Here is a 24,628-nt window from a genome sequence, read left to right on the forward strand (position 1 = left end):
GTCAGTCAGACATGAACATGAAGTTGAAGGTTCTATAAACTAAAGCAAGAACAATAGTTAAAAAAAACGTTGCAAATATTTTAAATGGGAATGCCATTAGTACGCCTTTGACGCATCAAAAGACAAACCCTTTAATCTTGTTTTAAAGGCGACATCATTTGGTTTAACGGTTATATACTGTATATACCTGTATATATGTACATGGAAGTATGATTTAATTATGTATCCAGAAAAGCAATTGGTTGCAAGCAAAATTTTGGGTTAAAAAAATTTGCGGTGTAGTTCTGGCAGCTAACAATTTAAGCTTAAAACATTTAAAATGGGTTTTTAAATGTACATGTTTTGGCTACATTTCTGTGAATTTCAGTCCGATTAAAAAATATATATATTTAAAAAATATATATAAAATACATGTGATCAAACTATCTTGATTGTTTGTCATCGTATTTTAACATATCACCTCCATCACCATGTGGTACTCTGCTGCAACAGCGACGGACAAGAACAGACTGCAGCTGACTATCTGTTGAGAAGGTGATTGTCCGCCCTCTTCCCAGGACATCGAGGCGTGAAGGCAAGACCCCCCTGTTCCAACTGCTCCCGGCAGTTGGAAGGATACAGACCAGAACACCATAGTTAAAGAAATATATCTACCCGTCTGCTCTCTGTATATTTAATATTATATAACTACATTTAATGCATTTTGTTTTATTGATGATTTATATGCCAGTTTATAGTAATGTATCTTACTTTTTTGAATTTGTAGTTTATGTATGAATTCTTATTATTACATTATTTAACTCTTTAATGCCATTACAAAAAAATACAATACAATACAAATGTCTGATTCTGATATTTGTGTATATCCTTATAACAGTTGATCATTTAATTAAAAAAAAAAAGATAAATTCGTATTTCTAAATTGTAATTTCATTATTAATCATTTTAAAATAGTTATATCAATTCCTCCAGTCCTGTGTCACAGAAAGCTTTGAGCTTCTGATATTGATATTTTGAACATTCGGGTTCAACGGTCGCTCAAGCTGCTGCACTACCCACTGGCCGTGCTAGAGGGCGCCAATGGCTAGAAATCTCCCCGCGACATGTGGCGGAGACTTTCTCAAATCAACGCTCCGGTTTAAGCCACACTTCAGCTCCACGCAGTTTAAACCTCCGGCTCTTCAGAGCTCAAGTGCACATTTTTTTGGGAGCATAAAACCGGTCAGTGTGGCGCGTTCGAAGGTGAGTTCGTGCAATTCTTCACTGCTATTGCGTTGCTAGCTGCGTGCTAGCCAGCTACAGGCGACGTAAGCAGGTGCTCTTGTTTTAGCAGCTAGTTAGCTTCGGGCTAAGCTAACTCATGACCTTCAGTTCTCAAGCTGGAGGCGAATTTTTCGACACCGTTAAGTGTTGTTTCCACACAAGCCTCGCCTACGGTCACGTTCGCCCTCCGTGCCGGGTTTGGTGACCCGGCAACGTCCGTGGAAGCACCGCCGTGTTGGCACTTACTTGCGGCTGTTTGTGTCGGAGCAAGGGCCGTGCTAGCTTGAGCGAGGAAAACAAGCCTGTGTTCACTGCTGTGATATAACGCTGTGCTAGTTAGCTTCCTGGCCAACTTTTAACCGCTCGATATTTGTTACAAATGGGTATTTGTTGGGAAAAAAGCAAAACAACCGTTAATTATTTCCTTTTTCTTGTTGTGTTCGTTGTTATCTAACCACATTTAGGATCTAAATGGAATGTTTCGATTTCTTAAAAGTGGGATAAAGTCATACAGTTGCTTTACCGGTGTGACAATAACATACTGTTTTCAACATGGACAACAAACGTGTAGGATTGTAATTTACCAATTGAATACTGTTTATTTGATTAATTCATATATTCATATATTTATTATTTTATTGCCCCCTTTTGGGTCATGATTCCTGAGCCGATTTATAAACATTGTGTGATGTGTATATCGTTAATACCTTTAATATATCAAGGTGGTGGATTATTTAAAATAAAGTGATGGTAAATAAGTAATTTATATTTGTAGAGTGCTTTTCCAGACCCGGGTCACAAAGCCCTTAAACAATCAAAACAATACTGAATACAAAATATATGCTAAAAGATCAAAACAACACCAAGACAAACACAGGAGTCTCATCCAAATTAAAATGTTACTCGTTTTCTACTGTTGACTGGGGATTTGGAGAATATTTGGCTCAGCTTTCTTCTTAAAAAAAAAAAAGACCATAAAGAAAAGCATGCAAATACCTCCCATACTGCTTTCTGTCTCATTACAGGAAATTTACTTGGCAGCACTTTAAAATGAGCTAAAAGCAACTAAAAAATGAGACAGAATAATCTGAAAATTCCCATTTTCGGTGAACTATCCATTCAAGTATTTTTTCACATTAAGTACTTTGTTAAATAATGGTCTACTGTCTGGCTCCCTCTCAGTGAATTCATCGCTGCAGCAGTGTGCGTCGTGCATTTAAATCTTCTATATTTGTACTGATCTCACTGATGAATAACTTTTGTTTTACTGGGAAGCAAATCAGTTTCTTGAGCGTGTTCTTTTAGTCAAAGTTTAGCCAATAAATTATAGTATCGATGGTGTTGGACAAACAAAGTTTAAAAATAAAATGTAAGATTTCTTCAAACTAAATTGGATATTTTAGACTTGGAAAAAGATCTCAAAGCACAATTTGTTTTGATCGATTTTTTTTTTGTGTTCAGTTTTAAATGTTAAATACATCAAAATGTATCTGTGTTTTCCACTGGCTCAATATCTTGTAATGCTAATTTATTTAATGGTGGTGCACCGACCATTAAATAAATTAGCATTTGGAAACTTGGCTCCTGTGTATTCCAGAGAGCAGGTTATCTCTCACTCTCCTGCAAGCTCCTGCTGAAGGTGCTGAGATGCATATGCAGCCTTTTCTTGCAACCGCTTTAGATCGTGGAGGGCTGGCAGGAGAAGATGGTTAAAAACATTTTCGCCAAGTTAACTGTCTTTTTTTTTTACATGTAAATGCATCAATAAAGTTGGCTGTGGACTTGGTTGTGAACATGCTTCTACTTGATATTGTTTTTTAAAAATCTGAAACTTCCCACCAGATGTATTTTATCAGAATTGTTTTCTGCCTTTTAAAAAAAGTACAAATATTCCAACAAGCAAAACTCTTTGCTATTTCGAGGTGTGTATGTTATCGTTTGCACCAGTGAATCTTAAGTGTTATTGCCATATTGTGAAATTTACTACTTGGTTCAAAGGGGAAACTTATGTTTAAAAAAAATTAAAAAAAAGACTCTCCTGACTTACTCGTATGTTTCAAATGTTAAAGTCTTCCTCTCCAATATGCAGTAGGATGCTTTATTTGTACAATGGGTGGGGATTTCCGGGATTTATGACGTTCAGTTTTCCAACCTTGATGCTTAATCAATCTCAGCAGTGGGTGTGGTTATGGTGAAGATTTTATCTCCAGAAAAACAAGTGTTTTCAGTGGGCGAGGCTTAAGCACATTTTCTAATGTAAATATTGAAATGACAAGAGACTTTTTGTACATGTACATACTGATGAGTACAATAGAGGTCCAATAACTATTTTTTTAGTTTGGATTGGGGTAGCAATTTAAATTAAATATTTTGTGTCGTTAAGAAGCTTATATATATATATATATATATATATATATATAATGAAATGCACTCAATTTCACAAAGGAGTTTCATGACAGAAATCTGTTTTGTTGCCCGCATACAGGCAATAAAAACTATGATGGTAACAACCCTGCTCAGGTTTTATCATGAAATCTATTTCCCATTCTATCCAAAATAGTAAAGGGGAATTGGTGGGAGGTAGCATAGCATAGCAAATATATATGGAAAGGTTTTTGTTGTAATGGGTGAGAAGAGCGACTGGGAAGCGTTAAAGATGTGTGCAGGTGGAAATTCAAATGAATTCACAATTTTGTAAAAAAAAAAGAAAAAAGAAAAAAAGTTTGAATTATTGTCCAGCATGAGTCTTCATTAACTTTGGTCTTATGCTCTTGGACTTTTCTGTGTGGCAAAGAGCTGATGCTTGATATGAGCGAGATTATATTCCCCCTCCAATTAAACTCTGAGCCGGCTGGCTTTCAGTTTACCACAAATAACTTATGAAGAAGATGGCTGTTGATTGGAATTCATGGTTGCGTCAAAATACAACCACTGAAGACGGCTGTAACGTGATTGTATCAAGCTATGTTCCAATATTGACTTGCTCAGGTCTGAACTCTGAGCTCTCTGTTGCAGTGGTGAACGGGACAGCCCGGGGCTGGATATGACTGGAGCTGGAAGTGGTGAGTTTCCACAAACTGTGAATGCTCCTGTTCACTTGGTCACAGCTATTTAATCATGAGATGATGACCCGTATTGACACTAATATGACTGTGACATGTCCTCCAGGTGGCCAGGGCCCTTCTGATGGGACAAATGCTGAGGAGGTGGAAAGATGTCCAATTTGTTTGGGCATTCTGGCTGGTGCCGAGCTGGCCATTCCAGATAGCTGCTGCCACGTTTTCTGCCTCAGGTGTTTGATCACATGGGCTGAGGTGAGGGTTGAGATTCTGTCTGCCTCTGCTTTTCATTTTACTGCCAATTTTTTTTATTGATAGTGAGTGTGTGTAGCTCTTTCATGCTAATAAATGCTCTTCATTTATGTTGAAAGTTGCAGTTGGTTCCCTCCTGCCCAGTGGACCGACAACCTTTCACTCACGTTTACAGATGGGATGGCAACCTCGGCTGTGTCCAGGTCAGACTCGTTCCCAGTCTTTCATGTCATGCCTTGATCAAGATATGAACCATATTCAATGTATTGCAGGTCCCTGTGAAGAAGCAGGCGTCTAACTCGGACGAAGAGTCTTGCTTCTGTGGAAAGACGAAACAAAAAGTCTGTCTCAAGTAAGTGTCACCCTTACAGAGTAGATAAGTTTGTTTTTCTGATTCCTTTTTGTTTTAATAATTTACAATCGCCACCCATCTCCTGACCTCTTCTTGTCTTCAATCTCCAAATTCATGAACTTCATTGATTTTCACCTTCTTTCATCCGGTATCTCCATTCAACTGTCTCTAAACCATTTATCTCAGCATGTCACACTATTGTTCCATAGAATATTTCCCTTATTTTATTTATTTACTCTTTTTTTGTTCCATGTCCACGGATCATCCTTCTGCCTTCCTCTCATTTCCTCACAAACATTCAGTCTCGCTGCTTTGTAGTATCATTTGTCTGTGTTTAAACGTGAACGTATTTTTCAGACGGAAGCCTGGAAGATGTCAAAAGACGAAGACGTCTGTGGATACCAAAACAAAAGGACTCGTGCGAAAATGTTGGTACCAATCCTGCTTCTAGACCAGAGAAACCTTCTTTACCGTGTTGAGTAATTTGTCCAAATTTATTTTCCAGGCAACGAGGAAGACCCCTCCTTGCTCAGTAGAAAAAAGGTTAGTTTTTGATTTCAGCTTGAGTTGACTGTGTTGCCCAGTATGTTGATGCCGACTCTGGTGTGTCCCACAGGTGAGAGGATCTGACTGCTGCACATGGTCTCCACTTGTTTCCTTAACAACCACACAAGAAGTGTAAGTTTTCTATAAACAAATTAAACATTACAGTTTGGCAAACTTGGATTATCTTTTTTCTTACAGCGTTGAGCCTGTTTGGCTACCAGAAGAAGTGACGTACGATTCAGATCTGCAGTTGTGCAAACCCATCCCACAAGAATGTCCCTGGCTTTCCATTGCTGCTCCAATCACTACAGAAGGCCCTTTGAGGTAACATTTCTTGTGGTCAATTGTTAGTCAACTCTCCCAGTATTCTGTTTTTAAGTGACCTTGTTTGCATTAATTTCTATTGTTGCTCGCATGCTATTTGAAGACTTCAGGAAGATGGGGATGTCATACCGACTCAACGAACCCATTTCAAAATCTTTAACGGCCTAAAAAAAGTGTTGTTGCTTGTAAAGAGTTTGAAAAAGCCAAATGAGATTAATTTTTTCTTGGATCCTTAACACGCATACACACGCATTTTTCATTCAGTTCTGATTTTTCTGTAGTAATTCAGAAATGCACATGGTCAACAACATTCCTATTTTAAGACCTAAGATTGATTTGTGTCCCAAGTTTGGTATCAATGTTCAACCCAAAATGCTGCATTTGGCTATAAGAGTCTGTAACTGTTTTAACTTCACAGGTCAAGTTTTCATCCTGCTCATCAGAACCATGGCTCGTTTCGTTTTGGACTCTCTACCTCCTGGTCATCGTTTGAGTCCAGACAATTCGGTGAGTCTCAGTCTTGTAATTTTCCAGCCTGGTTTCATGAACATGTATCTGTTTGGTGTCGACGTCAGCACGTGTGAGAGGAAACGAGGATAACGAATCATAAACTTGAAGAAAAATTGATGTAGCGTACCCTTTTCTTTGGCTGCCGTTGACCAATGAGGCGTGTGTGTTTAGGTCACGTGAGACACAGACGGACTGGTGTCATTGAAGATTTGAGACTTTGAAAGCGACAAGCTTTTGTCAATGCTTGTTAAAGTATATGTGGAGAACAACAATTTTATTTGTAAATGCATTTATATAATTTATATTGATACATTATATTCAACTATTATACTCAACCACTATACATATAAAGTTCACTGTCAATTTTCCACAACATTTCAGGATTTTAAGTGTCCCTTTTAGTCTGAAAAATACAGTAAAGGAAGTTGTGTAATTAATGTGTTCTACTGGCTTTAATTTAGTGCCTATAATTTTTCCTTTGACTATTGAATGGGCCTTGCTATCAGGGGAATAACGGGTGTTGAGTGTAGACGGAACCCTCTAGTGGTATTATAGCGCAACTGCATACAAACGAAGCGCCACCGTTACTAGCGTTGACACCCCAATGATCTACCCAGGGCTGTACATCTATTTTTATTTTTACAACTAAAATAAGTTGGTTGTAGCACACTGTGAATGATGGTTTACTATTTATTACTAGTCATCAAAATATGTTTTACAACTTTTGAAGGAAGGAATTACAAAACGATGTTGTTAAAACAGAAGATTTCCTTCCTGTCAACATAGACAGGACTGTACATGATTATTATTAAAAAAAAAAAACCTGCTCTATGTATCTAGAGCCGTCATCTCCTGTTGTGCCTCCTTGTTAGATTAGCAAGCTTGACGGTCTAACTCTCATCTGCCAAAATATTCATCACTCACCCTGTGTCTCAGTGTTCCAAGGTGTGGTCTGTGCCATCACCTGTGCGAAGGGAGGAGAGAAAAGAGGAGGTAGAGCCTCAAACGCCAAAGCTCCCCCCAAAAAGAAGGAGCCTGTTCCAGCTAGACGATCCGGGCGCAACAGCAAATCCCAGGAGGAGTCCTCTGCTCCAGAACCTTCATCTCCGTCGCAGCACAGCGGGTCGGATTCAGACTCCTCAGGCGGTCAGCCGAGCAAGTCGGGGCGAGCCGCTCCCGCCAAGAGAAAGGGCAAAAGGGTGACTAACAGAAAGGCGGGTGGGAAAAGGAAAGCCACGAAAAGGAAAAAGAGCTCTCCTGAAATAGTCGAAAGTCCTGAAGCCAGTGAAGAAGAGGAGATCGCAGAGAAGGACGAGGAGGTGAACACGGAGAAGGAGGATGATGACGATGACGAGCCTCAGCAGAAGGTCAGCAACTCTGAGCCCAATCTGCAGTCGGACTCAGAAGAAAGTGTCGACGCAGATCAGGAGGCTTCGCGCTCGCCAGAGGAGCAAAAAGGTTTTGATCCCTCGAGCAATGATGTGGGAACTGAAGAGGAGCCGGCCTACAGAGAAGAAGAGCCAGAGGAGGATGAAGAACCAACACCCTGTCCGCCCGGTTCTCCTCCCTCTGAACCAAGTTCATGCTCGGAAGAGGCAGCGAGCGATAAAGACGAAGAGGATCCAGACAGGCCGGAGCATGAAAACATCTCACAATCATCCACCGAGTCGCCGAACCCCACTTCAGACCTGCCAAAGTCTCCGAACTGTGAGGAGGCTAGTGACAACCAGGAAGCCATGGAGACTTGTGAAGAGTTGGATCACGCCATCGAAGACAAATCACCAGTGGAGCCTGAATGCGACTCGGTTGAGACGCCTCCACAAACCTCCTCCCCCCCTGCTGAGCAGCAGACGAACGAGAGCGTTCCAGACGAGGACATAGAAGACTCGACAGACCCGCCAATAGAACCATCAGAGTTGGGAAAAGAAGGACCGGAAGTTCCCAGAGAAGAGGTCAAGGATGAGAGTCCGTCTGGAGATGACACCAACGTAGTCCCCATGGACTGTAGTTCGCCGACTAGTGACATTGAAGAGAGTGGACGCCAAGTCCAACCAACAGCAGACCCTTCTCCTGCCCCTGAACGCCCTGCCGCAGAAGAAAACACTAGTGAGTCCCAGGAAATGGACAAGAGTCACGACGCAAAGAATGGAAAACCACGGCGCTCCCGATTTCACGCCTCTAATGATACCTGGTCACCCAAGAGAGAGTCGAGGCGGGATTCATCCAGGCGGTCCCGTTCCAGGTCCCGAGAGCGCGACAGCAGCCGATCCTCTCGCGCTCGCAGCCGGGACCGAGACGGCGACAGAGACTCTTCTAGAAGAGACCGCAGCCGGGAGCGGCGGAGGCGACGGTCTAGAAGTCGCTCCAGGTCCAGGTCTCGTTCTAGATCCAGATCCCGTTCAAGGTCCAGGTCCAGGTCGAGGACGAGAACCCACAGACGCGGAGGTAGCCCGGAGAGACCGTCCTCCAAAGAGAGGTCTCCTCAGAGGAAGGACTCCCGGGGAAGCTGGACATCCAGGCACGCTACCGGGAATGGGGGTGAAGGTCGCAGGCAACAGGGAGGCGCTGGTCGCTTTGAAAATGGTGCCCAAAGTGAAACTTCACCAAATCGCCAGGCTTGGTCAGAAAACCCAGACTGGGTCACGGAGAAGACGCGCAGCGAGGGCGACGGAGGCGCTCAGGTGGAGGAGCGCGGCAACAGGGGTAACTCTCGTGGTCGCGGGAGCCGTGGAAGTTTCGAACGCGGCCGCGGCACCGGACGCGGCGGCAACAGGGGTTTCTTCAACCAGCAGGAGGATTCCGGCGACTCCCGCTGGCAGTCCAGGAACAGCTTCTCAGGTGCCGGGAACGACGCGTACAGTCGCTTCAACGAGAACAGAGGCGGCGGCGGTCGGAGGAAGGACTCCGATCACGGGGACTCTACGCTGGACAGGTCCGGCTGGTCCTCTGCGTCCAGCTGGGCGGTTAGAAGGACACTTCCTGCAGATGTTCGGGATTATTACTCCAAGAGGGAGCGAGGTGGACCAGGAGGATGGAACCGACAGGAGGAGGAGACGCCAGCGACCGGTGAGTAGCGTTTGTCATGTGCTTGTCAAAGGATCTTTTTGAGTCAAACAAGACTTTATTTGAGTTTAAGTTGGTATTTACTCCACTTGAGAATCCTTGGACATCGACTGGTTCATGTTTTATGTGATTCATTATTAACGTGTGTCGACTCGAGTGTTTTAAGCCTCCAGCAGCTTCCTCTGCTGACTCGAACCTCTCTGCCGCAGATCCTCCCAAAACTGAAGCGGCTGCACCGGCAGTCCCGGGAAACGCTCCGGTGCCAGTCCTCAGCGGGATGCCTCCCCCGTCTCAGCTGAACGTGGTCCACCACTTCCCCCTGCAGCCCCCTCGCGGGCCTCTGCCCGTCAGCCTGCAGCCAGCGGCGCCGTACGGCATGCCCCCCCAGGTTCCCCTCCACCTTCATTCTGCAGTGCCGCTGCTCCAGGTGCCCGCCGTCGGGGCGCAGGGTCTCCCCCCGCCGCCCCCTCCGCCGCCCCCCATGCAACAAGGCAGCCAAACCGGGGCGGCCCAGCTGGAAGGCCACACGGCGCAGGTGAGACCTCGGGGTGAAGACCCGGCAGAACCGTGACTAACTCAAGTCTCGACTCCTTCCTCCACTAGATGACGGTGGCGTTTGGGAAGCCCGGGCTGCTTCCCACTCCAACCAAAGCCGGTGTTGCCATGGCGATGCACCAACAAGCCAGCCAGGCGCTCCCCTCGTCCACCACCCACCCGCTGCAGCACATCAAGGCTGACAGCTCCAAGAAGGAGAAGGTGAGGTTCCTCCGTCACGAGAGCCTCTTTGACTCTCTGCCTTCACTAAACCTGAGCTCTGCAGATGCAGAAGCAACAGATCCAGGAGAGAGCTATAAATGAAGTGAAGACGGCCATGAAGCCCTACTACCAGAAGAAGGAGATCTCTAAAGAGGAGTACAAGGAGATCGTTCGCAAGGCGGTGGAGAAGGTGAGACGCTGTTGCCTCTATAACGCAGACCTTGACACAGAGGCCATTGTCAGCCCTTCAACAGATTGTGTGGTCGGTCGCACTGGGTTGAATTTAAAAGCCAAGTCATGTGACTGTGTCTTTAAAATACCTGTGGTTTATGGAACGATAAAATGATTCCATACGAAGAGAAGCTGCCACACGTAGAATAATAATAATAATAATAAGCCCCATTGTTGACTCTGTGATGGTTTTGCTGTGATCGTGGAACTCTTGGATGAGTTTCATTCTTCTGATCTCCGGGAAATCACCACCTCCAAGTAACTCGTTGTATAAACAAAGTGGGGTGTGATTAGAGCTGTGCTGTGTCTCAAATCGCATACTAACACGCCCACAAAACTGAGTATGGATCGATGGAAACTAACCACACTAAACAGCCGCCATCTTAATGGCGTTTTAAACAGAAGTGTATATATATATATATATATATATATATATATATATATATATATATATATATTCATATACTTACAGGTGTATTTTCCGCAGCAGTAGGAGGATAAACACGTCTTCGCTGCTGATACCACCTTAAATATCTCGCGTTTATTTCGATTCTCATATTTTTTCTTTATTTCTTTTTCCAAACTTGCAAAACGTGCTGCCAGCAGGTGGCGATAGCGTTCAAACAGCTGGTTGAAACCATCGTTAAGTAGTAGTAGAAGAAGCTGTCTCCTCAATTCCGGTTAGTGCGTAGCAGCAGAGTTTGATTTGAGACATACTATCTGTGGAGAATTTGCGTACTAGTTAGTACGTACACTATCCTGATGCATACTAACTTCTAGTATACTAAGAGAAGTATGCGATTTGAGACACAGCACAGGCTGAAGGAAGAGCAAATATCGTTATTATCTCATAATGGACTCATAATGGAGAGCTGGGTTTTCACATTAGTCGACCTTTAACCTGCCGTGAAGTTTTTCAACATGAGCGAAACTCTATAAAGCTGCCATATTGTGGCGCAACAGAACCTTGACGTCAGCTCTTGTCTCCTCAGGTGTGTCACAGCAAGAGCGGGGAGGTCAACTCCAGCAAGGTGGCCAACCTGGTGAAGGCCTACGTGGACAAGTACAAACACGCACGCAAGAAATGAAGTCGGCCCGGCGTCGACCCGCTGCTCAAGTGCTACTTCCTCTCGCTGGATTTACAAAAGTCGCCTTCGACGGAGAGAGCCGACACTTTTCTTTTTGATATCGCTTCCTTTTGTCGGGATTTTTTCTTTTTTTTTTTTTTTTTTTCTATAGATTTTCCTATTTTGTTAAAAAAAAAACTAAAAAAAAAACGACCCAACAAGGAGATGTAAATTAAAGGCCCTTTATTTTGCATAGTTGACCTGCAGAGCTACTGTCAGAGGGTCGTGTGTGTCTGTGTGCGTTTGAGGGGAGCAGCAGAAGTGTCGAGGCGTACGTAGATGAGACGTTGCTCCTGGTTTTAGACGAGGGCTGTTTTTTAAAGCTGTCGACGAGGCGGTTCCGTGGGCCCGTCAGCGCGTGACGTTGGGAGAGGATGGACTCTCGCCTGCTTGAATGTCTAATAAACGAGTGATCATGAACTGTGCAAGAACGCGGGAGAGTAGTCGAATAAATTAGCTGCTTCCTAATCGCCTCGTCTGGTTCGTGTCGTCCTGTGGGTTTGAACCGACAACCTTGTCTATTTTCTCAAGTTTTACATTTTTGTTTTTTCCTTGAGGGGGGCAGAGTTCTAGAAAGAAAACAAGTGACCCTTAATATTCTATTTACTCTTAAATGTGTAACTGCTATAGAAAGTTTATCTATTTTAATTTAGAATAATTTAGATGTGTAAGAAAGAAGTGGGTTAAAGTGTGTATATAAATATTGTCTTATGCTGAGACAATGTCGCCCACCAGAGGGCAGCATTGTACTTCAAAATTGATGTGACGTGGAAATGATGTACTTGGTTAGAAGGCGGTGCTCGATAGTCCATTTTATGTGGTGAACAAATGTAAAACCGCTCGCTTAAAGTCACATGTCTCATTTTTTTTCCAATTTAATATATAAAACATTTAATTAAATATGTATACGTTAAATATGTGTGTATATATCTATATATATATATAAAACTATCACAATAAAACCTCACATTTTAGTCCCTAGAGCGCCCCCTAACGAGCTCTAAAAATTCACAAACTGTCATCACTAAAAACATGAGAATATGTTTTATCTATGAGATATATCTATATACCTGTATATACACATATTTAATGTTTATATCGCGATGGCCAATTGGCACCCGTTTCTATGGGTTCAAAGGACAAAATAAATAAAAAATGTTCGTCTATTGTAGGACGGTCCCTTAACGACCTAATAACGGGTCTTTCCCTCTAACAAATCCTGGGCAGTTTGGACTGTTAATGTTTTCACACATCCCTGCTCTTTAGTTAAGATAATGATGGGCTGGGGGGGAAAGGCCACCAGATGGCACTGTTGACCTTGAAAACTATCACAATAAAACCTTTTAGACCCTAGAGCGCCCCCTAACGAGCTCTAAAAATGCACAAACTGTCATCACTAAAAACATGAGAATATGTTTTATCTATGAGATATATCTATATAAATAGATATCTATATCTCTATATATATATACACATATTTAATGTTTATATCACGATGGCCAATTGGCACCCGTTTTCTAACAATTCAAAATAAAAAAAAACATTTTTCATCTATTGTAGGACGGTCCCTTAAAGACCCAATAACGGGTCTTTCCCTCAAAGTAGTCCTGGACTGTTTAGACTGGGAATGTTTTCATACATCCCTGCTCTTAAGTTAAGATAATGATGGGCTTGGGTGAAAAAAGGCCACCAGATGGCACTGTTGACCTTAAAAACTATCACACTAAAACCTCACATTTAAGACCCAAGAGCGCCCCCTACCGAGCTCTAAAAATGCAAAAAAAAAATGTCATCACTAAAAACATGAGAATATGTTTATATCTTTGAGATAAGTGTTGGATTCTTCTGCTGGTGGTTAGTCGTAGTTAAGCTTGTGGAGGAAGTTTTAATGACAGTGATCCAGGAGACAGATCCTGACCATCACTCAGTCTCCTGTGTTTTTGTAGACATTTTAAAACACCGTTTGACTTAAATGAAACATCCCTTTCACGTGAGACAAAACTCCAAATGAACTGAGTAAATGTTTGTTCTGACCCTCGACAAATGTAACGAGGTTGAGCATCTTGACTGTCACAGGACAGACTTAAGGCTCTGATCTGATGAGTAAATGTCACAAAAGAGTGAGAGAAGGTCAAGCTAGAGAGTAAACGACACGAGCCAGAAGATCATTTGACGTTTGATTTAATCGGACATTAATTACATCAGGATTTACAGTGTTTCATTGAAACAAGAGAGTAACACTGCTCGCCGCGACCTCTTCGTCCAATCTCTCTCTGCGGTCAAAGGTCGCTGAACCAGTGGTAACAGTTTTCACGTAATGAGCACATGAACAATGTTCAGTCAGTTTGATTCATCATACATTTTTGTGTTTTGTTTTTACAGCTCTAATGTTGTACTGTTTTTAAAAAAAAAAAAGTTGAAACATATGTACAATAGACATTATATATATACACATATATGTACACACCTTGCTATATAAATATATTAAAATAGTTTACACTCATTCATGGATCTCCATAAGTAGATCATGGATTGATAGTGTTTGGAAGCACAGCGCCACCTGGTGGCCGGCTGAAGCGCAGACTATCCACGAGATGGAACGTGATGACACTTTTGGTTTTTAACGAGTTGCTGACGCTCCGTGCGTGTCGGAACATCGTGCGTGTTTCTTGAGTGTTTGACAGCGTCATGATCACCAGAACAGCACAGTGTAACACCGAACATCAACCCTAGGTAGTTCTGACCTCAAGTCGCTCACATGGATCGATATTCTCAACAGGTAAACTACTTCTGTGCATAAACGCGACAAAGAATCGAAAAATCTTTGTTTTAACGGGTTTCACAGCGCCCCACGTGTATCGGAGGTGTAATAGCAGGCTCTGCGGTCTTCAAGCAGCAGCATATACAGGTGGTAACGAGCGCAACCGGATCTTCAGCAGGTAATAAATAAAACTTCCTCACTCTGGAGCTCCAGTGTTGGCTTAGAAAAGGCAGGTTCTGTTTGCTGATCCAATCACGGAGCCCGCGTACGAATACTGACCGGGCTGCGGAATCAAAACTCGCTCGCGACCTTTTTTTTCTGTCTCTTGACACGCGTGCGGAACAGTAAGTGCTATTCAAAATACAAGGATGCCTTACAAACGTATTTTTGGCAAAAGTAAACAAACAGAAACGCGAAGGTTCAAGTCCGTGCCAGATCTGTCTGCGGTCACAGCCACACATGGAATCGTACCTGAGTGTAAGCTGCTGTTTTTTTTGAAAACGGGTGATGTGAGGCACCGTCAAATATATTCCAGCTGTACCAGGACTAGAAAAAGAAAAGTAAACAATGAAAAAACGTTATAGTAAAAAGAGAAGAAAAAAAAACCACCATGTTTGGTGAACTGTACAAAAGTTCAGGTACATTCTCTGGGAATGGCATGATTTGACGCGCGAGCATCAGGTGAGTTCTCGTGCGTTTGGTTCTGGGTGTGTGCCAGAGCAGCGTTAAGGAGTCTACTTGGGGTGTGGGGGAGGGGGTCCAGTCTAGTGTCCGTCCGAGCTGGCGGAGGCGTTGTGGATCCAGTCCATGATGATGAGCGTCATGCTGCCGGTCATGACCACGAAGCCGCACAGCAGGAAGGCGGTGGCCTGGAGGAGGACGAGCGTCAGTCATGGCGTCGACAACACCGCGCGCCCAGGAATGAAAGTCAACTCACCCCGATCTTCTGCACGGACTTCATGGACTCCTTCTTGACCAGTTTGATGTAGAAGGCGGAGGGCAGGATGAAGATCAGCATGGCGGCAGCGGACGCACCTGGAGAGAGCAGACGAGTTAGCGCTGATGTCGTTTCTTCTCCTTCAAAGAACCCGCGGCTCCGACTCTCACCGATGAAGCCGAAGATGTCCCTGATGGTCGGCACGAAGATGACCAGGACGTTGGTGCCGGTGAGCAGGACGACGGTGATGATGGTGTGGCGGATCCAGCTGAACTCTTTGGAGGCGCAGAGCAGCTGGTTGACGGAGGTGCGGATCTGAGGAGAGACCACAGGGTCAGGCGAGCGGCACGGAGGGGAGTTGACCTCACGGGCTTCGATCTGTCACTCACGGGGAAGAGCACCACGGGCACGGTGAGCGTGACAGCAGTCAGCACAGCCAGACGCACCACCAGGAGCAGGAGGTCGAACTTGTAGAACTTGGAGTAGGTGTGGAGCAGCTCGGGCTCGACGTGGACTGTCAGGGGAAAGATACAACTTTGATTAAAACGAGTCCAGAATCGACCGTGACCACACGACACGTGAAGGCTCATCAAACGACAGCGAACAAACGTTACATATTCATACGTTCAAGTTCCATCAGTGACATCTACATCTCTCAGGCACTAGAAGGGTTAATTCTCAAACAGGAAGTTGCTATCTTGGTTTCTGTGGTAGCTTCTGCAATTAAGCATCACTAAACATTCAAACAACATGTTTTTCTCTTGTAAAAAATATTTCACTTCTGCTTCAGCAACAACTTTTGACATCTGCTCAACTTTGATGTTTAGCTCTTTATAAAACAAACAACTTTAGGATCTAAAAGATTTTACTATTCCGGAGATATAAGACACGCATGTCAAGAAGATTGAGTTTGTTCTTCTAGTGAAGGAACCAAAGGAACTCACTGTTGAAGGTGAGATAGCCAAAGAGAGCAGCCAGCAGGTACATGATGAACATGGCCAGGAAGGAGACGTTGGCGACTCCCTGCATCTTCTTGCGGGACCGACTGTGTGGGAGGAAGAGCGTCAGCGTCAGAGGAGTGGACTTGATAACGCAGCAGCTGCGTGATAAGGAAGGAAGGACTCACTCTTTCAGCTCCTCGTACATGGGCAGGATAGCGGGGTGGCACACAAAGGCGAAGGTCAGAATGGGAACAGCGTAGACCGTCTGGGGGATGGAGAAGGTTTAGTCACGTGGCGGGGGTGTCTGGGGTTCGCACCTGCGGTCGCTGCTGCGAGCCTCACCTGGGAGTTGAAGACAAAGTATTTGGGCGTGCAGTCGTCAGTGTAGTCCACGGCGGTGCTGTTGACGACGGGCGCGCTGCTGTTGGCTTTCACCGTCTCGTTCGGCGCGTGGATGTCGGGGAGAGGGCACGGCATCTGGAACTTCTTGATGATCACCTGCGAGAGAGAACGTCACGCGTCTTAAACGAATGTTGGGTGATCACATGCTGTTATTAAGTTCATTTGTAGAGTGACATCACAACAACGCAGAGAGTCTACTCACCACAATGAGAAAGAACACCATGCACAGCAGCGACAGACCACTGGTGTAACCAAGGTAACCTGTGGGAGGACACAAAGCACAAACAAATGAGTGTCTGATTTTCTGGTTTTCTTAGTTAAAGACATGGAATGTTTCTCACTTTAAGTCTACTCCTACACATGCTATGGCGCACACACACACACACACACACTGCTTACCCAGGTTCCTGAGCAGTGAGAGCGGCAGTATGATGAAAAACGACACCATCAACACCAGGTAGTCTCCGTTGGCGTACCATTCACTGGAAGACAAGAAGTAACAGCCCAGGTTATTCAAATGTTTAGTCACCTGACAACTAAACACGTGCCATGTGTATAAGAAGAAGTGTAGCTGTGGATTCTACAAAGCTGCAGAGCTGTACCATCACAATCACATCACAATCACATCACAATCTGTCAATAAATGCCACTTTGAAAAAACAGTCTTTTGGTATGACATTTCTAGAACATGACAACGTGTCAAATAGAACTGGCTGAACAGCAGCTGAGAATCATCTAAGAAATCTCCTTCGCTGTCTGTGTTTACTAAGTTTACTTACTTGCTGTCGCCTCCCAGGAAAGACTGGATCACGATCGGTAACTCGTACTTCACGATGTAGAGGTAGCTGGACATGGCTGCGGAAAACAATCATGGTTATTTTCGAATGAATGAGCTACACACACAAGATCCCTTCAGGCAAGTTCATGGGCGTGGCCAGGAGATTCATGTTTATAGAGTGACTCATACATTTCCCGGAAAGTAAACCGCAATATGACGGCCTCCTTTTATGGTCACTTGAATAGCAAGAGTTTTTTGTGTCTTTTCACTCCAGCCTCACCTCCAATGTTCTGCATTGTGATGGAGCAGGAAGCAGCAAGTTTCCCCGGCATGCCGAAGGCTTTGTAGCCGAGCTGCTCGTACACCAGCGCACCTTGAAGACAAACAATGAAGATTATTACCTACGAGCTCTGGAGGCTCTTGAGGAGGAGTGAACTGGTTTAACAAGCTCACCTCCTTCATTGGCGGTTTTCAGCAGCAAGTGGACAGAATACAAGGAGAAGATGGCAACAGCAACCAGCAAAATTCTGCAGGGACATCAAACATGAATTTAGTATTCATAGCCCTGACAGGTTAAAATTAAAAAAAAAGGAAAGGCCACAAAAAATTGAGTTTAGTCTGAACATTTTTACGATACATTCCTCAGTGGAAAACGTACGTTTTTTTAAAATTATTTGGGGATTGCCGATATTTCACCCAGTTGGATGTACTCCAAGATTCATTGAATTTGCGTAAGGGTTGTACTTAAGCTGGTCTTTCTTGTGTGTTCAGCCTGTTCCATCATATTGAACCAACGCCCTTTGCAGGGTGCTGAAGGACAGCGTAACCCCTGCTGGTCATTCGCAATATCGCCAGCCTTGCCAAGGACAAAAGGATTTCCCTCTACAGATCGGGCATGTGCTCTGTGTTTTAATTATAGATGTGAAAATGTATCCGAAAGGACAGATCTCCTGAACACCCGAACTGCTCCATTCACCAGCACAACCTTCAAGTCTGTTTACGCAACTCAGTAGGATTATCTTTTTAAGCAGCTTCTCCTGACACTCCCTGTGTGTGACAAGCATGACTTGGTCTCAGGAATCTACCGTCTAATGTCTTATAATGTCGACGTTTAACCTTAATCGTTTCTCAGCTGTCATTATCGAACAATGAGCTGAAATGTTTTCAATGATTTAAAAGATACGCCTGAGATAATTATTCGAACAATTTAATATGGATGACGTGTGTGTTTTTTATGGTACATACATATATGTATAGTACAAATAAATAATAGTTAATGAAGATTTTAAAATAATTGTATTTAAATTGTATTTCTATATAATTTTTTTTGTAATGTTTTAATAGGTTTATCAGAATACGAAAAAGATTATTTGGAAAAAATAGAATGAATTAAATAAAACAATACAAAATAAAATGATAAAATGTACAAGTTAATTTTGTGATGGCACTATTGTAACATTTCAATTTAGTTTGACTACAGAAATATATTTCCTACCCTCAGTAAAATGTTATTTACTTCACCTTTTTGCAATGTTGCCATTTGCTTTTATAACATTGGTGTTTTTGTTCAGTGAGAGTCAATTCTGCAAGTTTGAGTCGCAATCTATTCTCGGAAAATCACTTTATCAAGTGTGTTGACGCCAACGCCAACGTAACAAATACAATTCTAAATGGTTTTTTTCTCTTTCCCTTCCTTAAATCACTAAATAAATAATGATGTGTTCAATGAATAAAGATGGAACTACTGTTATAACATTGAAAGTCACTCTTGGATACTTTTAGTTTTCTATTTTATTATTATTATTCTATTCCAGAGCACACTTGGGACCTCAGGTGCAATCTGCAGCTGGTCCACACAGACAAACATTGTGGTGGGACAACACCTGCGGAACACATCGACCCGTGTCCTTGCAGCTCAGTCACAACCATATCAGTTTTACAAAACAGAAACGAGGCTCCCACGTCTTTTTTTTTAATCGTGAATACAGCTATTCACTGGTTATTCCACCTCTGCGTGATGTTTATTAAAGATTTGGTGACGCCTTAGTGCATTTATAGATATTTAAACTGGGCGTTGACTTACACGAAAAGGGCGATTCCAGTGTTGGCCATGGCGTAAGACAGACCCAATATGCCGCTGCCCATGATAGCGTTTCCCAGGTTGAAGACCGACATGCCGAAGGAGGCGTTGCCCTGATGCTAGAAAGTCAAACCATTATAGTGAGTCACATCTGCTTTTTTTTACTCTTGACATTTTCATTATTAAAATAAAAAAAAGGAACTTACATATTCAGTTTCATATTTCTTCTTGCCTAAATTTTGTTCTGGCAGGAAGTTTTGGTTCTCAGCGTCCACGTCAGCGTAGGGACTTGAAGGAGAAAAAGAACAGTTATTACACAGCAGATAATGCTAGTTAGCATGACACATATGCTAGTTATAAATATATCATTACACATATGCTAGTTATAAATATATCATTACAAAGGTCTGAAACTTTTATTACCAATGTTGTAAACAAAACCTATTTTTTTTTTTTATGGTATCAGTACAGAATAAAATAATGAAGCTATTAATACACAGCAGCTAATGCTAATTAGCTAATTAGCAATGCTAGTTAGCCACTCTTAAGCTAAGCTCTCACCCGCTCAGAGGCGTCTTGCTCGGGCAGTCCGAGTACGGGTACTCGTTGGAACTGCCACTGCTGTCGTCCTCGTGGGAGAGGTGACTCATCTCGGTCGGCTGCTTCATCCTGGGGAAAAAAAATGAAGTTTTAGAAAAATAAATAATAAATAAAACGGTCTCCAGATGCAGGCGCGTTCCCGCCCGTCATCAATATTGATAAGCGCGCGCCCGCCCGCTCCCCTGAATCCCTAGTCATGTGACTACTTCCAAAAGGAAGGGTGGGGGCCGCGGGGGGCTGTGACGCACCAGCAGTGGAAAAATACCAGACCGGCGTCCCAGCTTCACCACGGAAACACGCCGGACGATTAAACATTGACACTGCGCAAAAGTCTACTCACCATTTAATTAATTAATTTTTTAAATGACATCTCATCTTATAAATAAATATCATTTTGTCGTCATTCTTCAGATTTATCTCTTTGTAAGAAAAAAAAAAAGTAGACAGAGGTTCTATTATTGACACTGACATCTATGAGTCATACTGTTGATTATTCCCTTCTTTTTTTGTTGTTGTTGGTCTTAACAGAATGTTCTGAAATGAAGTCAAACTGAAGTCAAAGAAACTGATCCCGGATCATTTTAATCACATTACTTCCTTCACCGGCTCCGATGGAAACAAAGGCACGTGTTGTCCGTGTATGGAGGTTTTTTTGCTCAGCCCTTAAGACACACACGGCTGTCACCCCTTTTCCCCAAAAGCTATTCCCAGCTTCAACTCTATGGACTGGAAAATATAACTATTTTTTCTAAAGTCAGACCAAACCCATCATGCGTCGATGAGAGAATTTCACTGTCATTCTAGGACGTCGCTGCAGCATCCCTGTCACGAGGTCCATATTTTTACATGTTTATTCCATTATTAAAACAGGAGAATCGACGACAGTTCATTCTTCTTGACGATTATCTAAAGCTTTTTTTTGTTGTTGCGGCGTCACAATACATAAAAAAGCTCAATAAACAAATGGATTGTTAAAAAAAAAGAAAAAAAGATGATGATCATCAAAATACTGATAAATGATCATCAAAGGCAATAATAATAGTATTATTAATATTAATAATAAGTCTAGAGACAAGCACCTTAATTGACTGACAGTTTGTTGTCAGTCAATCATTTCCCTCCTAGACAAGAGGATGATGAAACACAGGCTCTTACCTTCACTGGACGTGTCAGGCCGATTATTATTATTATCCTTTTCTGGTCCAAATACGGAGTCGATTCCAGCAGATGGATTGGATCAGGAAAAAAATACTCCCAATTTTGTACCGTTTTCAAATATTATACTATGAATAATTAAACAAGCAGATGGTAAGATATTCTTTTAAGAAGAATCTTACCGATAAAACAATCTATTGTTTAAAAAAAAAAGAGAAAGAAATGTAACCTAAATTATCTTCTTTTCTTTTTCTTTTATTTGGCTTATTTCAAGCAAAAAACGTCCAAAGGTGTGGTGCCTCAAGAGGAGATGAAGAAGCGCTCTGCTGGTGGAGAGGTGGGACTCACCCTTTATAAGCATTGCATCAGCCAGAGAGAGAGAGGGGAGGAGGAGGGTGAGAAGGGGGGATGAGGAGGAGTCGACCTGATGATGGAGGTGGAGACTACACACAGCTCTGACGTGGGTTTGTGTACAAACACAGCACCGGAGTGACCCAGAGACTCGCGCTTGGAAAAAACCATCATCTTACAAAAAGTAATGAGGTAAAAAAAAGGTAAAAAACTTGACCCTGGTGTAAGACGCATCTCCCTCCCGGGACCCTCGTCCAACTGGCCGAGGCTGTCACTCCACATCAGCGAGCCGTGGTGGCTTCAAAGCGGACCTCCCTGTCCGAAAGAGATTACACACAAATGCCATCATGTGACAACCATCCTGATCCTCATTCACACACTTGAGGATCCACACAAGTGTGTGTGTGTGTGTGTGTGTGTGTGTGTGTGTGTGTGTGTGTGTGTGTGTAAGCGTCCTCAGCTCAGGTTTCTTGTTCATTATTAATCAGTAAAGGGCACACTGTGCTTTGAGGGCCACATGTGACCCTTTGCTGTATTTATGTGAAAAGAATGATCACGATGATACTTGTCATGCATGGATGTTTGTGACGTCTACATTTAAAATTATAGGAAATGTGTTTGTAAATCATTCAGCACATTTGCATTATATATAAACTACAACTAATTTGTTATCATAATAATGTCATAATTAGATTGAGTTTGGGGGCAGGAGTGGAGTAAAAGTATCATGATGTTCTGTTCTATGTTAGTCTTTGTATCCTTTGTCTTTGTTATTTTTCTTTGATCTATGTTCTTTATCTTTAGACTTAGATCGGAAAAAAAAACAATTTCCCGAAAGAGACCTCCTGAGGGATCAATAAAGTTCTACCTACCTACATACCTATTATTACAACTTGAGTTTTCAACTCATAGTCCGGAATTTTGGACGTTGATAGATTAAGTGCAACACAACCCTTCATAAAATAAAAATCTGCTTGTGTTAAGGGTCACATGTGGCCCTTTGACTGTAGTCATGCCTGAGTCTAAATCAAACTAATTTAATATGGTTTATTTTTCTTCTCGCTCGCTTTTTATTCAATTTAAAATTCAACACAAATAAGAAAATGACCATAAATGAAGGGCTTTCTTTTTACATGTTTTTTTTTTTGGTAATAAATATTTTTAAATTAAATAATATTCAGGTGATGTATTTAAACTGTAGAATATAAAAGTGTATTTATTAAAGAATTAAATGCAATATTAAAATATAAATATACTGAAAGTTTCATCTAAAAATAATAAAGTGAAAGTGTATCTTCAAACCGGTTTAACCAGCGAGCAAATTTAACTGCAGCAACGTTGACGCAGCAATAATCAAACCTTCCTTCTCTAAAGGTTAGTTATTGTTCATATTGGAGGTTGCTATGCTAAGCTTTGCACTGTATAAAATGTCAATATCTTTAAAGGTTCAAGTTCACGTTGGAACAAGAGATCCTCATTACTGTTTTAGGTGATGTCCTGTTGAGTAATACTAGCCGTACAACAACTCCGCCTTCTACTGTATGTTCTTCCCATAATGTTTATCAAGCCCTGGATTAACTCGGTAAACATTTGAGGCAAACAATTAATGTAATACTGAGATAGACACTGTTGCTATTCTTTTGTTTTGGCTACAATTTGGCAGCTAGCTCTTTTAAGAAGATGTACTGATGAAAAAATTATTATAAACAAGTTATTTGTTGCCACAAAACTAACTTTTTAAATGCTACAACATAACACAAATATCAAAAAATTCAAAAACTTTATTAAGTTTGTTGCCATTGAGTTCTGCAAACTGCTGCTCCGAAAGCTACTACTTGAGGTTTTATTGCGTCAAGAAAAACAGGAAGAGCTGGTTTAACAGTGAAACCAGTTGTGATGTCCGATAGACATAGATAGATAGATATTGTATGCATGAGTGAAAAATGAAGAAAAGAGACATAAAGTGATGCAGATCAAAGATAAATTGCAGATGAAAGGCCACCGTGCACAAACTTAAGACAAAAGCGCAACACAAAGTTAAAGAACAATCATGGCCAAAAACATACAAGAGCAACTTCTACTTGTCAAAGTTTATAGTGAGCTTTAATCCAGGAACAATTCAAAAGGAAGTGCAAAAACACTTTATGACAAAATCATAATGTTTAGTTACATCAAACAAAACTCCAGCAGCCTTGTACCCACTGAACTCAATTTACATAGCAAATGCTAAAAAAGTATAGAATATATGTGGATCAAATAAATCTATGGCAACAATTTTTGGTTGGCTTAAATATTTGTGCTTCAATTTAAATACAATTTTTATCAAATTAAAAACACACAGATGGAACTTATTGACTATATTCAGAAAAATATTTAAAAGGAGATTTAGCTTTGAATAATCTGGGGATGTTAACTAGCACTGCTATGTCAATAAGACACATTTGTGAGTGTAAATGACTTGTGTGAAAACAGCAGTTAGCCAACCATCCTGCGGGACACGTGAAATGACTTGGCGGGGCCTGATCTGCGCCCCCGGGGCCATGAGTTTGTCACGTGCGGTCGAAAACTATCTTAGCTAGCATGAACTCGTGTTGGCTTGTCACCGCAGCCGCATGTGTTTATTGGTAGATGGAATGAATGGTATGGATCTCAAGTCTTACGCAATCAGAATGTGACACACGCATCTGCAGTATTTGACGCTCTCACCTGGCTCCGGGTGGATCTCACGCACTCCAAAAACATCGCCCACGAGGGTTATATCTCTATGCATGCTGGGAAATGTTTGGGGTCTGACGCAATGTTGTGCCCTATTCCGTGTCCCTCGTGTATCTAACTGTTAATCGGAGATAAGTTTGGTTGAGCACTTTTCCTGGAGCCATAGGAATGCATAAAGTCTGAGTAGTACGTTAAATGAACACATGATTCCTGAGGTCGGTAAAGGTGCAGACAATCCGTCTGAAAGCAGGTATTTTAGCTGTAAAAACTGTGACAATACAAGATCATTTCTTCAATTAAGGAGCGTGGGTCAGCAACAAATCAATCATTCCTGCGCACACAGACACACATTCCATGACCCTCAGTCACACACGAGTAACTTTGGCTCTATGTTTGCAGGTCTTTGTTTGGGGCTTTAGCTCGAC

The 24,628-nt window shown here is 42.3% G+C and overlaps 2 protein-coding genes across 3 annotated transcripts; one reads left to right on the forward strand and one right to left on the reverse strand.

Annotated features, from left to right (window-relative positions):
* Nucleotides 1-1,079: 1,079 nt before the first annotated feature.
* Nucleotides 1,080-11,951, forward strand: scaf11 (SR-related CTD-associated factor 11). Of its 2 annotated transcripts, none has more exons than XM_087786815.1 (15): nucleotides 1,080-1,242; nucleotides 4,279-4,325; nucleotides 4,432-4,577; nucleotides 4,694-4,777; nucleotides 4,847-4,926; nucleotides 5,284-5,354; nucleotides 5,432-5,469; nucleotides 5,543-5,604; nucleotides 5,671-5,796; nucleotides 6,215-6,303; nucleotides 7,243-9,372; nucleotides 9,579-9,904; nucleotides 9,973-10,125; nucleotides 10,190-10,315; nucleotides 11,349-11,951. In XM_087786815.1, the coding sequence occupies exons 2-15, from the start codon at nucleotides 4,307-4,309 to the stop codon at nucleotides 11,442-11,444; spliced, it is 3,546 nt and encodes a 1,181-aa protein (XP_087642941.1). In that variant the 5' UTR covers nucleotides 1,080-1,242; nucleotides 4,279-4,306; the 3' UTR covers nucleotides 11,445-11,951. The 2 variants fall into 2 exon arrangements, with proteins under 2 accessions (XP_087642941.1, XP_087642942.1); XM_087786816.1 differs by having other exon boundaries at nucleotides 10,196-10,315.
* A 1,699-nt stretch (nucleotides 11,952-13,650) lies between these two features.
* slc38a2 (solute carrier family 38 member 2) lies at nucleotides 13,651-21,455 on the reverse strand. Its single transcript, XM_087786834.1, has 16 exons — nucleotides 21,138-21,455; nucleotides 19,944-20,051; nucleotides 19,589-19,670; nucleotides 19,386-19,501; nucleotides 17,756-17,829; nucleotides 17,583-17,675; nucleotides 17,304-17,379; nucleotides 16,924-17,006; nucleotides 16,727-16,785; nucleotides 16,465-16,620; nucleotides 16,308-16,387; nucleotides 16,126-16,226; nucleotides 15,571-15,695; nucleotides 15,352-15,496; nucleotides 15,182-15,279; nucleotides 13,651-15,113 (listed from the first exon to the last, which is right to left on the reverse strand). Exons 2-16 carry the CDS (start codon nucleotides 20,048-20,050, stop codon nucleotides 15,009-15,011), a joined length of 1,500 nt encoding a protein of 499 aa, XP_087642960.1. The 5' UTR covers nucleotide 20,051; nucleotides 21,138-21,455; the 3' UTR covers nucleotides 13,651-15,008.
* Between the last annotated feature and the right edge of the window lie 3,173 nt (nucleotides 21,456-24,628).

Source organism: Callionymus lyra, chromosome 3, assembly GCF_982586985.1.
Source record: "Callionymus lyra chromosome 3, fCalLyr1.hap1.1, whole genome shotgun sequence".
Lineage (NCBI taxonomy): Eukaryota > Metazoa > Chordata > Actinopteri > Syngnathiformes > Callionymidae > Callionymus > Callionymus lyra.